Source organism: Anguilla anguilla, chromosome 11 (assembly GCF_013347855.1).
Source record: "Anguilla anguilla isolate fAngAng1 chromosome 11, fAngAng1.pri, whole genome shotgun sequence".
Lineage (NCBI taxonomy): Eukaryota > Metazoa > Chordata > Actinopteri > Anguilliformes > Anguillidae > Anguilla > Anguilla anguilla.
Window position 1 is genome coordinate 15,419,854 of NC_049211.1, and position 20,521 is coordinate 15,440,374.

The following is a 20,521-nucleotide window of genomic DNA, read 5'->3' on the forward strand; positions in this document are numbered from 1 at the left end:
TCCCCTTGCCACGGTTCCTCATACATGACGTTTTGTCATTGGAAACAAGGAAGTGAAAAGCTATGCCGTGCGTTTGTCGTATCATGCCGAGAATTAAGCCGGTATGGAAGTTGCATTAGTTCGATACTACATATAGTATGTGTACGCTCGTTATCTAGACGATAGTCGTTAGGTTTAGACATCGGTTACCTTTTATATTAACTGTTAACTAATGGTTTGAAATTGGCAACCAAGCATTCAATTTAATTTAGTAAACGGCTAGTATTAGCCATGTCATTCAGCGAGAAAGGAAGTGGCAACGCACAGGCGATTGAAAATTCCGATGACCCGCCACACTGCCGAAATGGACGTCAGTCGGATTTTCTCAGTCATCAGGATGGAGAACTGCCGCTGTCTGTCCCAACAGGGCTTCCACTCCAGCAGCAGCGAAAACTTATCCTTCACGTCGACCTCAACAGCACTATCTTGGTGTCTGACGCTGTGACCAAGCAAGGAACCATAACGACTTTAGAATCTTTTCTTTCTACTGTAACTTGGGGACGAGTGACCAAACAAGGTAAATACAAAATATGTATGTTATACATAATGGCTACGAATCTGGAATGTGAGGTATTATCAAATCTGTCGTGTCAGTTACTTAAATGAAAAATCCTCATGGGGTGCATTTCCCGTTCTGGAACTGCTCATTAACTACTACAGTTACTGCTTTTACACACAGAGACATTGTGAAACATTTAGAGAATTCATAAATACTTACATACACGATTTATGTGACTAAAAATCATTGATCTTATCTCCCAAAGTAGTGTGGCTTTCGTACTATAGACATAGGACAGAGGGTTTGAAACAATGCACTTTGTGACAAAATATCCCAAATGTATGTTGTACTTTTTTTTTTTTTGATTCTTTACCATCACTGTTATTTAGTTACATAACGAGTCATGATGTGTACATTATGGAACAGAATATAAAAAATTATTTTAGAATAACAAGCAATGGCACTTACCTGTACTATATCATGGTGCAGTACCTAGGACAATGTTAATGATGTACCACTTAACTGAAATATAGTAAAATAAAATGTAAAAATAACAATGTTTGGAGTGTTCCAACATTAAAAATGTTTCAACATTGTTTGGAAATATTTGGAGGGTTCCAACAGAACCAGGTGAAATGTGCAGAAATGTGTTTTACCCTTCCTATCCTTAGCATGTAACAAGTAAGAATGCTTACCTAAACCATACCAGTGCAATATTTCAATCTGCATAACAAGGCAATCTTTGGGTGGCTTGATTTACATTCTCAACTTCTTCCCATTCTGTCTGTGCCACAGGGAAATGGGTGTGGATGAGTGACTCACCCTCCCTGCTGCCACCATGTGAGGGTGCTGTGAGTTATTACTCCAAGTTTGGTAGAGTTGCAGGCTTCACAAGCACCCCAGCTGGTCTTAAATTCAAGGGAGTGCTTGAGGAACACTTGGCGATGTTACGATGGCCCGCGGGGCAGGAGGAGGACCGGGAGCTGTCAGTGCGGGGGGAGGACGGACAGCTGTACCACTGGATCCTGCCCTCCTTCTTCCAGCTGCTGCAGGACCTGGTGGCGCAGGGAACGGAGTTTGCCATCATTTTCCGCACCTTTGGGACAGATTTACCCCACGTGCTGGGCACCATGCGCCACGTCCTCACCCAGGGCTCCCACCCACTGTTTCCCAACCTTCCCACACTCAAGGTCAGTCAACAGTACATTGAAACCATCTGACCCCTCTCTCCAGCTTATCCCACTTGCAGTGGCTCTCTGAGGGCACTATCTCAATCAAACATTTGTAATTTACAGTATGGTATTCCATAAATCATGTCTGTCAGATCTGATTACTGGTTGAGCTCTTTCTGGAGAAGTAGCATCTGCTTGATCTTTAGTAGTGGGGTGCCGAATAAAGATCTGCAATGAAGTGAAGTCCAATGGTTCAGGCAGACTTGTTAGTACGACCTCCTACACATATTCGTATAGCACACAAAATACTGCATTCACTTTAACCTGGCATTCCTTTTTGACTGTTACCGCTGCACACCTAGCAGTTTCATCACCCCGTAGTCACTCGCCTATACACTAGTGCCATAGAAATATACACTACTGTGACTATTTTCGTGGCTATTTTGAGTGGCTATTTTTTTAAAATTTTATCTAAGGTTAACACTTTTTTTGTAAAATACAAGGTGGTTATTTCTTTTTTTTAAATCTCTGTTTGCTGGAAAGTTGTGGGTGTACTAATACTTATGACCTGTGGTGTAACTCCACAGGCACTAGGCCACTTAGGCGCTGAAGTGTAAAGTGTTTCCAGTAATTGTAACACTGCACAGTAACAGCACTGTGGTGGAGTACTTCTCTCTTTGCTGTGAAAATTCCTCTCCACATGAGGAGCTTTGGTAAGTGACAGCCGTGTCCTGAATGTCCGTGAGAGGGGAGGTCACTGGTCTGGTTTGAATTCTAGCTGAGCGTGAACGAGACCCCCGGGCGGATCCGCTGCAGTAAGAAGGGGACCGTCCTGACTCGGGCGGACGAGCGCGTGTCGTCCCGGGATGGAGAGAGAGGCCTGTACCAGTTTTTCAGCTCTGCCCAGGGCTTGGGGGGATTCCAAGACCACTTTGACTGGTAAGAGGCAGGCACAGGCCCATCAGAACCCGTCTTCCAATCCAGTTCTTCTAAGAGGGAACAGGGACCAGTTTGAGAGGCGGGGCGGGGAACACGGGACTTTATACTGGCTCGTATGCTGAACAGCACCTCTGACTGATCCACCATAGCGTATGTGCAATATGGAGCTTATCCTTAACACCACAGAGCATGATCATTATGGAGCTGATCCTTAACACCACAGCGTATGTGCTTTATGGAGCTGATCCATAACACTGCAGAGCATGTGCATTATGAAGCTGGTGTGGTAGTGTTTCTAAAGGTTAACTGTGCTTTATAAAATACAGAGAGGCCAAAACACCCATCAGTAAGCTTGCAGCTCACCTGTTTTTTCTAGTTGTTGTGTACCTGGATATGTGAAACTTAAAATACTAGCCAAAAATGGTGAATACTATGTAGTCTGAAAGTGGAGGAATGGTCTGCCAAGAATCTCCATAGAACTGTTTCTTTCTGATTCAATCTTGAGATTGTGATGCTGTGTGTATTTTATTCTTTTAGAATCGGTTTTTTGTGTGTGTCACACTGAGTGCATCTGCATTTTGTGTTGGGTTTCTGTTGAGTCGTGGCCTGCCTTGCAGGTGGGCCCACAACACCTTCTCCATTCTGGGAGGGAAACCTCTTTGGGTTGACCCCTTCGACCCCATGGTGCAACACATCTTCATTGATGACAACATCCGTCAGAATGACGAGGACACCATTGTCCATCCAAAGGTGCCCCCTCATGCATGTGCAAATCCACTGTGCTTTCTGAAATATTATGTGTATATTATATTTTTTTAATTTTTAAAATTAAGAATAGAAACAAATAAGTGTTTCACTTATGAATCAATTGGCTCCTGTGGTGATTGTGCACAAGCAGTCCTGATGGCAGGTTTGATATTTCTGTCTTCTGTCTTGGTCAATCAATGAGTATTGGATCAAAGCGGTCCAACAGAATGTGGGTGTAGTATCTTCATATTCATATCTGTTTGACTTATTTCTGTGACTAAAATGGCTGCTGCCAATTACAGAGCCCTCACAGTGTCCCTCCTCCGCTTTGATGGTGTTCTGCAGGTGTTCTTGGACCCAGATGGTACGCAGACACGCACAGCCTCTACCTCAGAGCTCTATGACATTTGTCTGGTGCAGAATGACCTCCTCAAGGCCATCTCAGACCTGAGCTACTTCACTAAGCGTGTGCGGATCTGCCAGGAGAACTACGAAAGGAACCTCCTGCAGGGGGCGGACTAGAGCCCAGCTCTTCAAAGCCACAGGAATCATGCTTTTTTCGGTTCATACCTCAACAACACCATGTTGTTGTAGATTTGTTACAACCATTTTATCATATCAGTTAGATCAACTAATCACGTTCGTAAGCATTGTTTGTAAAAATTAAAGGAACTGCTGCTGTCTTCACAGGAGAATTTCTCATTTGAAACCCCTTGTATCCAGCTTGGCTGGCCTGCTCTTCTCCAGTCCAATAGGTCAGTACACCTTGGTATGATAACAAGGTGGTTAGACTGCTACCTGGCTGAAATGAAGTCTCTGTACAGATGGCTTGCAGACTGTCTGCCCTCTAAGTAATGCACTTATTGCTGCCACTAGGAGATAATGCCTCCTTCTTAAGTTCAGGCTCATTCCACCTGGAGGTGTTCAGACAGGTCAATGCAAGCTTAGCTCCTGTGACAGTTATTCTCAGGGCATTGGTCATATTAATGGCAATTGCGAATGGAAGGATGTATGTCTAGTGTTTAAAAAATATTTTAAGTTTAAAATGTTTACATACAGAATGTGCTCATTGTGGTGAGTCAGTTTCTGAACGCATGTTCTTGAACTTCTTGTTTTGTCCACGTTATGGATTTATTTATTTATATATTTTTTGTAAGTGTTCCATCAGAAATATCTTACCATTCTACAAGATTTAAAGATTGACTTCTCGACGTCCTTCTTTCGATTCAGTATAACCGCCACTGGTCTCACTGTGTCGGCAGATATCAGGAGTCACGCTGACCAGCATCTTCAAATTGATCTGTGCTGACATTTAAGCAGAATGTTCTCAGAGGAATCCTGTATATACAATTAAAGAACCAAATGTATCATTAACATCAATACTTTATTTTAAAGCTTAGTAGTATGTGAGTATATATTTTAGCTTGGCCATGCTGTTATATAATTGGTAGATGGCTGTGAAATTATAATATTTTTTTCTTTAAAGGCAAACTTCACTCTGTCGCTGCATTTTATTGACTTACGTTATGGTTTTATAGCTATCTTGCCACATTCTGCATCTAAAACACAACTCTGCTATGCATCGCTAATACATTGCCCATTATTCCTTATGTGTTTTTATTATGCATGGGTTGGACTTCACTGGGTGGTGGGGTGAGAGGACATGTAAATAAACTACCTTTTCCTCATCAGAATAATAGATGCTACCTCAGTCTTCCTCAGCATTGTGCTTCTCTTACTTGACTGAGGCTTTTGTAACGGCCCTGAAAAGCACGATACAAGATGCTGCCAGGTGCTGTTAAAGATGTATCACTGAAGAGATTATTCCTTCTGTGAGACCAATGGGATGACATTCAAGATTAGATATTAAATTTATAGTTTTAAAACAGTACATTTGCTAGCTTGCAAAAATGTGTATGTAAGAATTTGCCAAATAATTACTGTTGCATAAAAGACAATCTCAAAATTGAAGTAGTAGTCCATCCCATAAACAGGAACACATAGGCAGTGTAAAAGGTACTTAGACCCTGGGAATTGCTATATTTACTACTACTATTACTGCTACTGCTACTACTGAGGAGCTTTTGCAGATCAACACTATACCTTTACTAGTGTTGTAGTCATGGTAATGTACATTCTGGATCTTTTCTGCATATAATTTCAGATTGTTTGGCACTGAAAACAGATTTATTTTATTGAGTTTGCTCTGTGCAGAAAATAGTCCCCTCTGGGGAATTGGGGTTATTTGGGGAAGACAAATTAGCAGTATATTTAGCCTCACTGACAATTACTCTTGTACTTTCTGTACTAGAGGAGGGAAGAAAAACATCTGCCATTATCAGATAACTGAACATTTACATGTAACAAACTGCAGGGATGTCTAGTTTTTTTTGGCATAACTTGTTAAAACTTGATGGATAAAAGTAACAAAAAAAAAAGACGAAAATATTTTAGGCTAAAATGTGTTTTTTGTGAACAATTTATATATATATATATATATATAAATTATATATATAAAATTAAAAAACCTAATGAATATAGGAATAATTAAATAGCTCTAAGACAATACATGGTCTCTCAAATGTATGCAATGCGCTCTCCATAATTGCATCCCAGGCAGTACTGGGAAAATCCTGCAGTTTGGCTGAAGTTCTTTTGAAAAGAACTATGTCCTACAGATAGTTATTCCTACAGAGGCTCAACCCAGCTCTTGAGAACAGCCTTCTTGTCAGCAGTACACCCTGCTAAAAGAGCCTGCCTAGAAAACCGCTTCAGATTCAACTTGGAGTCATCCATCAGCTGTGAAACCTCTGGAGGGAGGGGGACTGTGATCTTAGAAATATTATTGAGTATGTGTACAACATGGTGATTGCATGTGTACAGAAGTTGGTTATCTTTGGACACTCCGAAAATGCATGTAAATAAGTTGTTCAAATATGTGTATTACATTAGAGGACAGTTCACACAGTCCAGCGAGTTCATATGTATTGATTGAAAAAAGCTGTCCATGGCTGGGGCTGTAATGCGGCAAGGCTGGATAAATGCGATGTTTTCAGCCTTATTGAAGCAAGCGCTGGCCCTCCGGCTAAACTGAGTATTGCTATATCTTGATCAATAGGTCAAGCCAAAAGCTGACATTGATTTCCCCCCCCAGTGTCTTAATGGCAGAGTTGTGCTAATGCTTTGTAGGGTCAATTGATTGTGAATAGTCTCAAGTACTCTCCTGTCTAGGGAGAAGTGTCTATGATCAACTGATTGATCTTGAGTCCTACAGGGAGATATGTGACTTAAAGGTAAGAACATTCAAATGTCTCTCCAGAGAAACTAAAAAAAGAATGTCCAATAAATGAGTACAGTGTACTGCCCTATAATATCAGCAGTTTTCTATGCCTTCCAGTGAGGCAATGCTTAGGCATCTCATTTTGCCCTAACACCTGTGTAACATCATAAATTCACTGTATTAAGAAGTATGTCAGTAAGTAAATAAGTAAGTAATGTGATGCAATGATGGGGGTGGCCACTGTGTCACATGGTGAACACAAAGACAATTTTACCACCTTTTATTATTTCTGAGAACTTGGTCCTGTAAAACAATGGGAACACTGGGATGCAAGAAAAGAGTGAGTGAAACAAAAACCTAACTGGTCAAGGCAGGACAGGAGTCCACAACAGACAACAACCAACAAAAATCCACAGAGAAAGGGTCTCCCCTTTTAGGCCTGGGAGCAAGTCCTTTTATAAGGCCCAATAATTGGCTAATGGGGAGCAGCTGTGATTGCAATTGCTACTCTGCCTGTGTACGGGGGCAGTACTGTCCATGGTGCTGCAGCTTTCTGATGTAACTGGAACACCTGGGGTACTGAAGGGACAGTGCACCAATACCCTTCCTGGCACCACAGACAGTCAGCACATTTTAAAATTCCACTTGAGTAGTATAACATTAACCATTTACTCTAACTGCTGTGTAAACAGTAATGAAAGTGTACTTGGTAAATGGTATACTATTCCAGTGGAAGTTGCAAGTGCACATGCAGATCAGGGTACCTTGTGCTGAGAAAAAATCTGCATAAAAGTTTAAGATAAATAAATAAAAGAACAGACTACAATACTTGGCTAATGACAGCATGATTATACAACCTTTAGGGAAATTTAACTGGTCAAAATCTCACTGATTTCATGTCTAAATTAGTGTCACTTTTTATTCCCATATGTTCTGTCTGTGCAGTGCAACCTCTATTAAGTCAGCATAAACAGCCATTTTTCACTGATGGTAAATGAAAGGCATACTGCCAATTTTCAGGTGGATATGTGACTATTTTTAACATGATCCACTGACACCTCTTCTGTGCCATGATTACTGTTTTACGGTAGTTTTACTGTCACAGTAGCTATAGGCCTACTGCTCTCTCATTACAACCTAAATGTAGCTCTGTGTAATTACTTGGTGTGTTGTACGGACGGCCTCGCTCCAATACATTTGTGTGTTTCTGCAGTTAATGGCCTCTTGATGTGTCCTTTATCCTCTCTTTTAGTTCCTTTTATTACCTTTTAGTCATTTAAGTTTTGCAAAAATAAATGAATAGGCAAAGAAATTCGGCTCTGTGAATTTTGAAACCACAGATTGCTGTCTCGTGGTAAAGATATAGGCCTACTTGACGGAAATTAAATTGATTTCTGTGTATATCGCGTAGACAAATGTAATTGATCTTATTTGTAGTTCCATTGGATTCCGCAAGTGGGCAGTAAGGTAATGACAAGGTATTGATCTACTTCAAATGCAATCCAGTTTTAGTAGGCTACAGCATAGCCTATGTACCACAGTCCACGGAAAGCACGTTCTTAATTCTCTATTTTTTCCATAAATGTGTCAGAACACGCTATTTCCTACTGGAGGACTGTAACCTAATATAAGTGAGACAGCACTTCATATTTTTTTAGGAAACAAAAACGCAGATTACAGTTAAAGGCTAACTATCACAAAGTGTCGGTTTTACTGTGGGATTATCCTCGCAGGCAGTAGCCTACAGCTGCGGCGGCTGAAGCAGCAGCAAGTAGCGGTTAAATCAACGTTTACCTCAAGTTCAATGCGCATCGCGTTGAATGCTATGCCTGACACTTCTACGCCTATTAAAATTGTGCATTTAAAATACGTGTTTTGGTATTCTGCACGAGGACATACCCAATTTAAATAATTACGTTCGTAGGCTACTAGCTTTAAGACTGAGTCTTTATTCAACAAAACACTTCAGTCTTGAAAAAGTTTTATTTATTCATATCCTATATTTAGAATGACTTGCGAAAGACTGTCTAGGCCTTATTAATTAATGTATAATGCCTATTATAAATTAATTTGTGTACAGCGGCTATAGTTGGTTGCCACAACAATACCATTGCCACCATATGCGCACACACATTAAAATATATCATAATATAATAATAATAGCAACATGACTACATATACAGAATAATTAAACTGCCATCAAGATATATGTCGCATTTATATATTGTAGCCTACATCAGCACGGTGCTTTTAAATGTTGCCAGAGGCTATTTGTTTTTGGGGGAAAAAGTAAACTGTCTTCAGAATGTGCCCTGGAGATTCGCGAAAACGTGATTTGTTTAGTTATTGTAGCCTAATCGTGTACCATTAGGATACCTGATTATAGCTTTCTACACTAAAATAATGGAGCTTACATATGTGCTACTTGCACCAAAATGTTGAAATGTTTCCTTTATCATGTTTCATGCTAAACAATATTTAATCAAATGTAATATCCATTGTAGTGTTAATAAACGAAATGTCTAGAGTGTAACTGGTTCCCATCACCCAAACCATCGCCCTGGATTAAAGTGCCTGCTTCACATGACTTCACAAGCGATCATTTAATTCTGGCATTAGCCTATTCTTTCGAAATGTCCCCGAAACCCCCAAATTAGAGGAGTTCACTTTTCCCACCCTAAAACTTTCAAAATGAGTTTACAGGAAAATAGAACATACAGGTTTACAGTTTAAATGTTAGGAATCGCAGGCTGTCTCCTTGTGTCCATTTTGCATCTACCATGTTAAAGGAAGCTTCATTTGATAATATTGAGGGGAATATGCAACTAAATTTGGGGTGTTCTGGAAAACCGTAGAACTTGAACGTTAAATAATACAATGTACAGCGATGTATCATTGACCTGATAGAATGTGAAAACATATTCAGGCAACAACTTGGAGGTGGAGCTACATTTCCTACAAGAGAAAGGAAACAAAAACAAACCTATGCTGTCACTGTGACGGTCAAGAAGCGAACGCAAGCCGCAGGGAGTGAGATCGAGCTCGTGAAGCAAAACAGCTTGCAAGCAGAGGGAGAAGGCTATAATATGCGACAACAAAGCCATTGATGGACTGTTTCCGTGAACCATCGGAAAGGGTACAACGGGTCACCCGAAAGCTTGCGGTTATCGACTAGGGGCGAGGTCTTGAAACTTAGCTTGATGAAGTGGTCCGAAGACATACCGAGTAATAAGTGGAGGAGATGCTTATTCTTGAAATAGAATCAAGTACAAAAAGGTAATTTGAACCAAACTTTTCATGCTTTCGTACCTCCCTTGTCTGTTTCTCCTACTCTAATTACAGTTTGTGCAGTCAATTTATTTTGTAGATCGTTTCCAGTGCAAGTTAGATCAGATCCACGGTTCGTGAGGCAGGTAGGGCGAAAACAGTTTTTGATGGTTTCTCTTTGGTTTTACTGCTTGATTTTTGAAAGCTGTGCAATCAAAGGAACTGATTCGGTAACAAATGATGTATCGATATGTCGCCTAGCCTATGATGTAAAATATGCTCTATTATTCCCTGGTTGCTTGATTGATATTATCCCTTGGCTGCTGTGCAAGGATGTAATGATTTTTCGTATTTACATGTAGGCTACTGTATCACTGCAATGAAAGGCTGGCAAATAATAATAATAATAATAATTATTATTATTTATTATTTGTAGAAATTATGTAAGTTGCCTGCCAAAAATAAATAAATAAATAAATAAATAATTCCAGAAAAGGGTACAACTGAAAACGTGATTATAAAAAAGACTAGCTGTAAGTGTGACAAATTAGTTGCAAGTCTTATTATTCAGTCATTCTTGGACCAGTGACTAAAAGACCTGCCTCTTATTTTAGCTATTGAATTTTTTGTAAAGGTAATATTAGCTGCTCTTTGAGATGATGGGGTCTCCTGAGGACCAGTCCCATTCTGATCTCTTGCACGGCTCCTTGTTATGCTTCATAAATTTAACACATTGTGTTATGTGCATGGAAATTTTTTGGTGTGCCTGGCATGCGGTTATGAACCTAATCTGTGAAAACAGGCAAGGGGCCTCCTTGGTGAAATATCCAACTAACCTCTGTTTCATGGTGCAGTGACATGCTCCACAGTGCAGAATCAAGCCCTAATCATGTAATTTGCAAATTCTGCATGAAAGGCACAATTGGTATTACAGCATAGTGCAGTTAGCAGAGCTTCCCCAGCCTGGCCACACAGAAGTGACTCTGATAGTCAGTCTCTTCTGGTCATTTGGGTTTCTGTTACTGAGGGTGTGCACTTTGGCCTGTTATATCTGAAAGTGGCAGATGTTTCAGCATTGGGACAAGCTTAAAAATACAAACAAAAGATCAAAATAAGATTGCCATTCAAAATTAAGAGAAAGATAAAAATATAGGCACAAAAGACTAATAAAAAGAGGCACTACTTATCTTGACTAGTTCATGTTTTAGCTGAATCTCAGATTTATAGTCTGTCTAGAGCTATTTCAGTGGGTACAGATAAAATAAGCATAATTTCACACCACATAGTGGTTACATGCCATATTTTTCAGTCAGTTTATTTCTGTATTCATTTTCTTGTGCATTTATCAATCAATAATTATTTGCAGTGAGCTCAAAATCTGATGATCTAGGCAGGGTCTATCTTATTCCCGTGTCCTCTTCTAATTTTAGGATAGCCCTTTGCTTACAATGCATTCAATTCCGTTTCTGTTGAGGATCTAGTAGTTTCTTGCCTTTGTTACCATAATTCTGTCTTTGCGGGCCTGATTTAATCCGCTGTATCCTTAGCTAATAGTGCTGCTTGTCTTGTTTATTCTTTTCCTGGTTCGGCCATATCCATATCTTTATTCCATTATGCTCATTTGCTCAGTTCCTTTCATTGTCTTCCAGTTGCTGGTGGCTAGTTAAATAGCCAAAACCGTCCTTCCTGCTTATAGGTGGGCCAATTGTACTGGTTGTGATTAATTTGAACACTTTTATATTTAGCTATTTAGTCCTTATTCTTTTGGAAGCAGCTTTAACTGACACTCTCCAAAACTCCTTTTCTAACTCTTCTCCAGCTGTTGATAGGCAGTCCACCATTCAGAGTCTTTCATTGTTAGAGCTGTGCAGTCCCCCACTTCACCATGCCAGCCTTGTTCACATTCACTAATATTTCTCTAGTATTTTCTATTTCATTTTGTTTTACTGTTTCCTGCTGAAAACCTTTACTCCAAATCAAACTAATCACAATGTTTCTGATCATTTGCAGTATTTTATTTCTGCTTAAATTCTACACATTTGAAACCTTATGTTGTGATGTTTGTAATATATTCTATATTTTTAATAATTATACTTTGCTGCACGGTAGTCACATGTGTAATTATTAGACACAGATTTCGACAATCAGCTTTCCTTTGTGTCAAAACAATGAAGCGAATAAGCGAATGTCAGATTAACTGTCTGCACATTCCATTAAATGCCACTTCAGATTAATCTACACTGAGATTTGTCTGCCTTCTTTCGTTACTGTTGAATAAAATGTTGTATTTGTGCACTACAAAATGCCACAAGGATAAAGAAAATGCTGTGATAGTTTTGTGAAATGTAGCATCCAATGCAATGTAGGGCTCTTGTGGCATAATTTGCAAATGTTTGAAAATACCAGGCATTAAGGATGTACAGTCCATCAACATGAAAAATACAAATGAATGAATTTTACATATTTACAATAGTTTAATTTGTGAAGTGTTCAACCTTAATTTTCTGGCTTATATATTTGTTTTGTTTAGAATATTTGAGTGTACAGCCAAAGATAGCTCTGTGAGTTTATCAGACTGATGGCCATGTCTGAGTGCTTACCAACATTAAATCCTTAAATTTAATTCATTTCCATGGAGTGACTGATGTGATGGAAGGAATTATTGACAGCAATTTTTTTTCTGACTTTTTAATAATTATATGACTCAAATACAGAAATGTTACATTTTTGGAGCTGCGGCAGTGTGCATGTACTGTTAAATGAGGACAGCATGGAGTAAATTGCTTAGAGCAACAGGCTCTGGAAACAAGGTTTATGGATTTGAATTTCAAATGAGGACTGATTTTACACTAGATAAAGAAAAATAAATTATTTTCCATATGCAGACTGAACCAACATACAACCTTCTTGCATTAGTCAAATTTTCAGATGATGCAAAACTGGGAGGCTCAGATAATAGTTTGGAATCTACTAAAGTAATCCAAGAAGATTTAAATAAAATCCAGAAGTGGGTGGAAACCTGGCAAACAAAATTTAATATAGGCAAATGTAAAGTTCTGCATGTGGGAAATAAAAACATTAGGCAGGATTGATCTATGGGAGGAACAAAATTGTAATGTGCTCAGTTTGAAAAAGACGGGAGTAATGGTTGATCAAAGCCTTTCAGATTCTAGATTCTAGTGTTGTTGCAGTAAAAAAGGCCCGCAGGATGCTCGGATATATCGCAAAATGTATTGAGTGTAAATCCAAGGAAGTTATACTTATCTTATACCGCACATTTGTAAGGGCACACTTGGAGTATTATGTGCAGTTCTGGGGACCGTACTACGATAAAGATATAGAGGCTCTGGAAAAGGTTCAAAGAAGAGCAACCAAATTGATTCCGGGTATGAGAAATAAAAGCTACGAGGAAAGACTTAAGATGCTTAACCTCTTCAAGCTTAGTAAAGGGAGACTCAGCGGTGATTTAAGTGAGGCTTTTACATTCATAAAGGGAATCAACAAAGTGAACTACAAGTGGTTCTTCAGGTTGAGTTTTGTTAGTAGGATGAGGGGACACAAATGTAAATTAGCAAAAGGTAAATTCCATACAGACATTAGGAAGAATTCTTCCATGCAGAGAGTAGTCAATGTGTGGAATAGCCTGCCAGGTCACATAGTATCTAACACCATATCAAGCCTAGTGCTGAAAATCCCCCGAGTTTCTGCCTCTACTATCTTGTCTATCAGTAATTAGAGCTCTAATTTAGTCAGGAAAATGGTGAGCATTGTTTGGTTGAATGGCCTGTTCTTGTCATTATGTTATGTTATTGTAACTTTTTAAACTTTAATTGCTATTAGGTTCATTCCCCCTCATTCCATTTTATTCAGCAAGGCACAGTGATACATCTGAGGAGCAGACCATTGGCCGGACTGTCATTATGGAGAACTGAAAGAATAGAAGCACATGAGCAAACAAGCTTAAGGTTGTAGGAAATGGAAAGTAGGAGGGAGGATGCTCTCAGTTTTCCCCACCAGGGATTATTTATGCATGTAAAGCAGATCCTTGCTATGATCACAAAAACAGTTAAATACAATATTGAAAGCCAGCATGTTAAGTCATTGGTCATATTGTATGTATACAATCTACATAAGAGTTTGCTGCATTTACAGTACTGCGTTAGCTACTACACCAGATTCATTGTATATTTAAATACATTTGGGAGCAAATATGAAAACCTTTCAGGGTACAGGTGTGTTTTTGTGTGCTTGTGCCTTGCTGCAGTGCATTTGCATCATGCATTCAGTTACATGCTTTGTTGAAATAGCAAAACACAATTCTTATTAATGAATTTTAAAGTTATTTTTCTTATTTTATTTGTTTTGTCCTACTTGACTAGCAATAGGAAGATCAGAAAAAAATGGAAGCTATTCTGTCTGAAACCTTTTCTGCACCTTAAATGATTCTTAATCTAATTACTCAGCTTTTGAGTCAGTGGTCGTGTGGTGAGTCCCTTCCTCTCTGAGTGAAGTGATTAATGTCCATTTGCTACACTCACTTCACCCACCGCTGCCCTGGCCGTCCCCTAAGTGCAGCACATTAATTAAAAAGCTGTTAGGAGTAAATGCATGCACTTGAAATTCAATTTAGAAATTGTCAGGGGCACGGCGGTATAAATGCCAGCCATTCATCACATTTCTTCTGTGTGTACCCCCTTCTCCCCAATGGCATGGCAAGCTAGCAAACATGTGCCCTCTAAATAAGCATAACATTTATTTAGCATCCTGTCTACAAACCAACTTGTGGTCTCCAAGAAGGCACCGTCTCAGAGGAACCTCTGACAGTCTGCAGATAACTTGACAAGTTTTTCTGGTTATATGGTTTGTCTTTGATTTGGATTTTGTTGGTCTCACATGCTTCATGAACCCTTGCAAATTGGTACTTGCACACCATTAGTAGTGGGACAAGTGGCTGAGCAACAGGACTCAACTGCAAAATAGAGGTCTGAACTTGAAAGTGCTCTATGGCCCTCATCCATTAAAATTCACATTTGCATTTCGTTTGAAATGTGTGTTGCTGGATCTAGAGCATTGTCTTAGATTTCAAGAAGATCATCGGGTGTCATAGTGTATTTACAGAAGGGTGGGGCAGGGAAGTGGATGGGGTTTGCCTTATTGAGTCCCACCTTCCCTGGATATTTTTTCATAATTACAATAGGCATGGCCACGAAGTGCTAGAATTTATGTGCAAAAACATTTTAATATGTAAACTTTGAATTGTTTTCTCTGAAGGTCTTGCTCTCTGCAGTAATCGCAATTCCGTGAACCATGGTGATTTGTCTTCCTTTCAAATCGTAATGAGCCAGCCACCAGTTAAGATAACAATGATCACATTCCCTCAATGTTTTCTTCTGATGTGTCCCAAATGGCTGAACTGCTGAGGGAATTCTTTCATCAGTAAAACAATAAATCTGTCTACTGAATGTAATGTAATACCCTGTAAATAGAAGTGTCTGTGAAAATAAACTAAAAAGGCAAATATTTTCATTTTTTTGTGCATCCTTGCAAACATTTGGTACTTGCACACCATTAGTAGTGGGACAAGTGGCCTTAGAGAATCAGGAATCAACTGCAAAATAGATGAGGTCTACTCTATAGCCCCCAAACATTAATTCACATAATGCGGGCTATTATAACATGTCAAAAACTCCCTGCCAGAATATTAATACTGTAAAATGTTTTTTCTTGCCTCATAAAGGGCAATATTAATGGATTGATGCTAGACAGTTTTCATTGTGGATGTTGTAACTATTGATTTCAGTTAGGGAACCCTGGAGACAAGAGAGGCAAGAGGGCAAGTTTTCACTGAAATGTGGAAGTATGATCGAGTTGAAGTGTTTGTTAAATTGCCCCTCCGAAGACTAAGTGAAGCTGGAATATAGGCCACTGTTAGAATCATACTCCAGGAAACCCAAAATTCTGGTCTGTTTTTTACTTTGCATTGTAAAAAGATGCCTATAAAGTAGTGATCATTTGGGGTACGTGAGCCAATATAGCATCCAGGGGGCACACAAGCTGTCAGAGAAACTGGTGAAGTTCAGTATGCTACACTACAAGCTGTCAGAAAAACTGTGGTGTAGTGCAGTATGCTACACTACAAGCTGCCAGAAAAAAATGGTGTTGTGCAGTATGCTACACTACAAGCTGTCAGAAAAACGGTGGTGTTGTGCAGTATGCTACACTACAAGATGTCAGAAAAAACTGCAGTAGTATCCAATGTGTTACATTACAAACTGTCACAGAAATGCTAGGGGTATCCTGAAGGCTATGCTACAAGCTGTCAGAGAAACTGTAGAAATATACTGTAGTATGCTACAGTACATAAGCTACACAAAAATCTGTTAGAAAACATACTGAAGGCTACTGTATAAGTTGTAAAAAACTACGTTGGTTATGGTATACAGTGAGTTGTAAGAAGACCTGTTGGGATATACTGTAGGCTAAGCTTCAAGTTGTCAGATAAACTTGCTAAAAGTTGCTGAGCTGAAAAGTATTTTGTCTACAGTATACCCAGGTGTCCTGACCAGAATTACTAAATAATAGTTCGTTTTCGCTCTCTGACCTCTTGCAGAGCATTGTTCTAGTCCCGGCCACCAGAATTTATGAATAAATTACATGAAAATGGACGTGTCACAGTACGCATGATGCGGTGCTCGCTCCCCTTTCTCTCTTTCTTTTTTAAACCTACCAATTATTTTTACATCTCCAGACTGGATGAGTAATGTAATATTGCACTTGGTACCAGGTGTCAGGTAGGGCAACAGCAGTAGCAGGATGGGTATTACAGTGCTCACAGGGGGAATTAAATGTAATAATCTCACATTTTTTGTACAGGATATCCTTGAGTAACACTGCTGTAATCTCATCATCGTGTTTAGATCTACTGTCGTGTTACGGATTAGTTGCTTGAGAACAACAAGAGGCAGGGGACAGCTTGATCACAAAAAAATGAACCACCTGGGTAAATGAGGGTGAAGTATATGCAGAGAAGATGCTTCCACACAGGCGTGGCTCATCCCTTAGTTTAGGAAATGACATCCCTACATGCATATGGACATGAAATAAAATGCTGGACAGGATGAGTTGCCTGTAAGTAGTGATGCACAGTGACCATTTTTCCTTGGTCGGTTCCAATGCAAAGTACTGCTTAAAAGAATCAACCAATGATGAATGCTAATTGATAACAAAGGATTTTTGTAACAATATTTTAAAATGCACTATACATTTTCAAACACTACAGTGACCAAGTCAGTAAAACTTGCTGATGTTTCACAAGCAATGATGTATATATCTAAATAACATCTGATATTTTTATGAGTTGGTAAGTGACTTAGTAATATTTAATTTGACATATTTCAGTTTGTTTTGTACCCTACCTGAAGGGGCCGGAGATCAATTCTCCGTGTTCCTGCAGACAGGAATGCTTATTCTCTGATCTCACTGTTATTTACTTTATAGTCTTGGTTATGGAGGGTGACTGGTTAAACAAGATGATCTGTATTTGTATCAGTTTCTGTGCTGGTATGAAAATATTATTGTTAAACTTTAAGAGCTAACAGGCTAATGCTTTGGAACATTTTTTGTAACCCTTCTGAGAAATATCACACCACAGAGTGTGTACTTACTTTGTATGTTTCTGAAACCAAATTTACCGGTTCCATCAACTGATTGGTTGCAACAGTAGTATCACTTCTGGGAGTTAAGCCCACAGCTGTCAGGTCTTGGGTTCCATCATTTGTTATTATCTGGGAAGTCCCCGGTCGAGGCCAGGGGCAGTGAGGCAACTGAATAAAATGGTCATCTGGGTGAAAATCTGTGGTTATTGTTGGAGCTTAAGTAGCAGCTGTTGCCATATGGGCAGAAAAATCTAGAATTCACCCTCACAGAGTATTCAAACATCATGTCTCTGCCTAGCTTCTGTTTTTTTCATGTAGGGGCTAATTTCCTTTTGCAGTCTGACTGGTGTGTGTGTTCTGCTAGACCAAAAATGATTTCACAGTGCTGGTTTTAAGGCCAATTGAAATTCAAAATCTCCTCTATTTTCATTCTGTCTTTTGAATGCATCCCTCTGATTTATCCAATTTATCCCTAAGACTGAAAATGTTTCTTTTATTTTTATGATGTGCCAGGTCTGCATAGAGCAGAAAAGTTTTCATTCCACAGGAGCGAGAAAGGCATTAGCATTTGTTAAAATGAATTCATACAATATTGAGTGTCTCACACCACAGAAAACCTTGTTGGCAGAATTTATGACAAATACAAAAATGATGGCAGACACAAAAGTGGTATAGGGAATTATTGTAATGCGAGTAGAAGTCTGACATGAGTATTTCTTGGAAAGAAATTTGTCACAGTGACAATGATGAGCTGTGGCAAATTAATTCTTTCTGACATTAGATGTCGGTCAGCCACAGATATGTGAGTGTTTCCACCTGGATTTGAAGGCATTGTTTATTTTACATAGCAGGTGACTGTGCGCCAAAATTTATGAAGATGCGTGACAAACGTCCTGTCAGAAACACTGTCCCGTACGTCATTCAGCTCACTGGGATGCCTCTGATAGTGACTCAGGCTTACTAGTTTGAGTCACAGCACCCAGATACAGCTTTTTTACTGCCTCCATCAGAAAATATATTTTCCCAGGTCTCTTTCATTTATTTTCTTTTTTTCTTTTTAGCTGTGTCAGCCATTAAATCATTTACTGCTGACAGTGGCTGGTGTGCAGGCCTGTGGCTGCGTCTCTGATGGCTTTTGAGACCCATCCAGACCTTAATTCCTCTGACTCCCTCTTCCTGATTCTGATGTCCTGGGTTCCTCTCAATCAGAAATAATCCTGTTTGGGCACAGAGAGGTAAATGGGTAGAAATATGTGGGCCTGTGAGATGATTGCCAGTTGGAAGAAGAGGGATTTGTGTGTATGTGTGTGCGTGCGTGTGTGTGGTGAGGGGTGAGGGGTAAATCGTAAATCGAAATTGAGCAGGAAAAGGGAGAACTGAGAAGGGGAAATGAATTATAGATGACAGGTGGCATCAAAATTTCAGATTGAATTTGAAATGAAGAAGCACATGCTGATTTGCACTTTGGTGCCCTTTGTGAAGTAGAACTTTGATGCAATCTCAAATGGGAGGAAGGACTAAGACTTTAACATTAGTGAAGACATAATTGCAGCTGGCATCTCCTCTCCCCAACCCCAACTCCCCCCCCACCCCCACCCCACCCCACCCAACCCAAAAAAGATTTGTAAACAGCCAGTAGTGCCATAACAAAACAAGTACAAAACTTGAAATACTGACAAATCATCCGTCTCTACACAGTGATGACAGACTAAGGTTAAGTGTCCTTAGCTATGCCTTACAGCACTCTAGAAAGGGAACAAATGATGTCCATCGGTGGCAGGTTTGTAGACGACCTTCAGGTCCAAGGCTTTTCAGGTAGATGGTCAGTTGATAAAATAAATCACACCATACATATATCAATCACTCAGACTAGTGGCAGACCTCGTCCACGATCAACAGGGGGGCCCGCTCCTCCTGCAACTGCTGATTTATAGTGATCTATCAGAGAATTAAGTGGTGCGAAGTGATCAGTCAGCAAAACTGAGGCACCCCCGCTCTTCCTGCCTGGAAATGTGGCTGCTGCCATGAATCAAAGCCTTATATTTTCCTGACAGGTTTCAGCCTCCCTGTTAGCAAGACAGAGGTTGTGACAAAGGTTGTTTCTTACCACCAGTGTGACTGAATTAGCAGCAAACTGCTGTGTTCTCTGTCATGTCCCACGGAGGTACCCCAGGGAACCTTCTGCGTTTGTTGGCTTGTCATACGGGAGATATCAGAGTTGATTATTGTGACATTTACATCATATGAAGTGGAAAAAGGCTCTGAGAGCCTCATGTAACTCAAACCCATAGAACCTTATTTGTGATACAGCTGTTAATGTATGATATGCGTATACTTTTCAGTGCCACACAGACAAAATATAAAGGAACATTGTTTATGAGTGAACCATGTGGTCCTCTATTAAGTGTTTTTGATACTTTAACATTTAAACATGAACATTTATGCATAGGTTTAGATTAAAGGTCACGCTGATAGTGTTTTTGCTGATTCCCAGATCCCTGTTGACTTTCAGGCTTAAAGATAAATAAGGTTGCAGATATTTTATTTCATGTCTGTGACCTGGCCAGTTGCACGTTGTTGGATGAAATATGACCCAAATGTTTTTATTTTGTTGGAGTACAAGGTCATAGAGGGCTCTGTCTTTTGAAAGGATAACTAACACATTGTGCATGGCTTTTTAAAACCTTTTTAAATGTTTTCATGTTCTATTTTTTGTGATTTCCAGGTTCAAACGTCAAAGGTCAATCTCACAGCCACCTGATTTGCCATTCATTTCAGGTTTCCATTAAGGCATTTGTCTATGGATTGAAATGAAAATTCTTACTGTTCCCCTGAATACCACACCACTTTATGTCATACTTTAAAGCTATCAAAGCTCCTGATAAATCTATGTTCCATATTACTTTCTTTAGCCATTTATAAC

The 20,521-nt window shown here is 39.5% G+C and overlaps 2 protein-coding genes across 2 annotated transcripts in view; both read left to right on the forward strand.

Annotated features, from left to right (window-relative positions):
• Positions 1–12: 12 nt before the first annotated feature.
• On the forward strand, positions 13–5,084 carry si:dkey-32e6.3. Its single transcript, XM_035381102.1, has 5 exons — positions 13–556; positions 1,334–1,728; positions 2,489–2,649; positions 3,267–3,399; positions 3,742–5,084. Exons 1-5 carry the CDS (start codon positions 271–273, stop codon positions 3,916–3,918), a joined length of 1,152 nt encoding a protein of 383 aa, XP_035236993.1. The 5' UTR covers positions 13–270; the 3' UTR covers positions 3,919–5,084.
• Positions 5,085–9,367: 4,283 nt separating this feature from the next.
• The window catches only part of klhdc8b (kelch domain containing 8B), a 65,642-nt gene continuing 54,488 nt past the window's right edge, over positions 9,368–20,521 (forward strand). Inside the window, exon 1 of the mRNA XM_035383072.1 lies at positions 9,368–9,952. The gene's annotated coding sequence lies outside the window, so the exon portion shown is untranslated. The remainder of the gene's footprint in view (positions 9,953–20,521) is intronic.

What these genes read in the sequence shown, in the direction of transcription:
- si:dkey-32e6.3 (XM_035381102.1), top strand. Translation starts at nt 271, where the DNA reads ATGTCATTCAGCGAGAAAGGAAGTGGCAACGCACAGGCGATTGAAAAT. An exon ending in GGGACGAGTGACCAAACAAG is followed by an intron (nt 557 to 1,333) that starts GTAAATACAAAA and finishes TCTGTGCCACAG; the next exon opens with GGAAATGGGTGTGGATGAGT. An exon ending in CCAACCTTCCCACACTCAAG is followed by an intron (nt 1,729 to 2,488) that starts GTCAGTCAACAG and finishes TTTGAATTCTAG; the next exon opens with CTGAGCGTGAACGAGACCCC.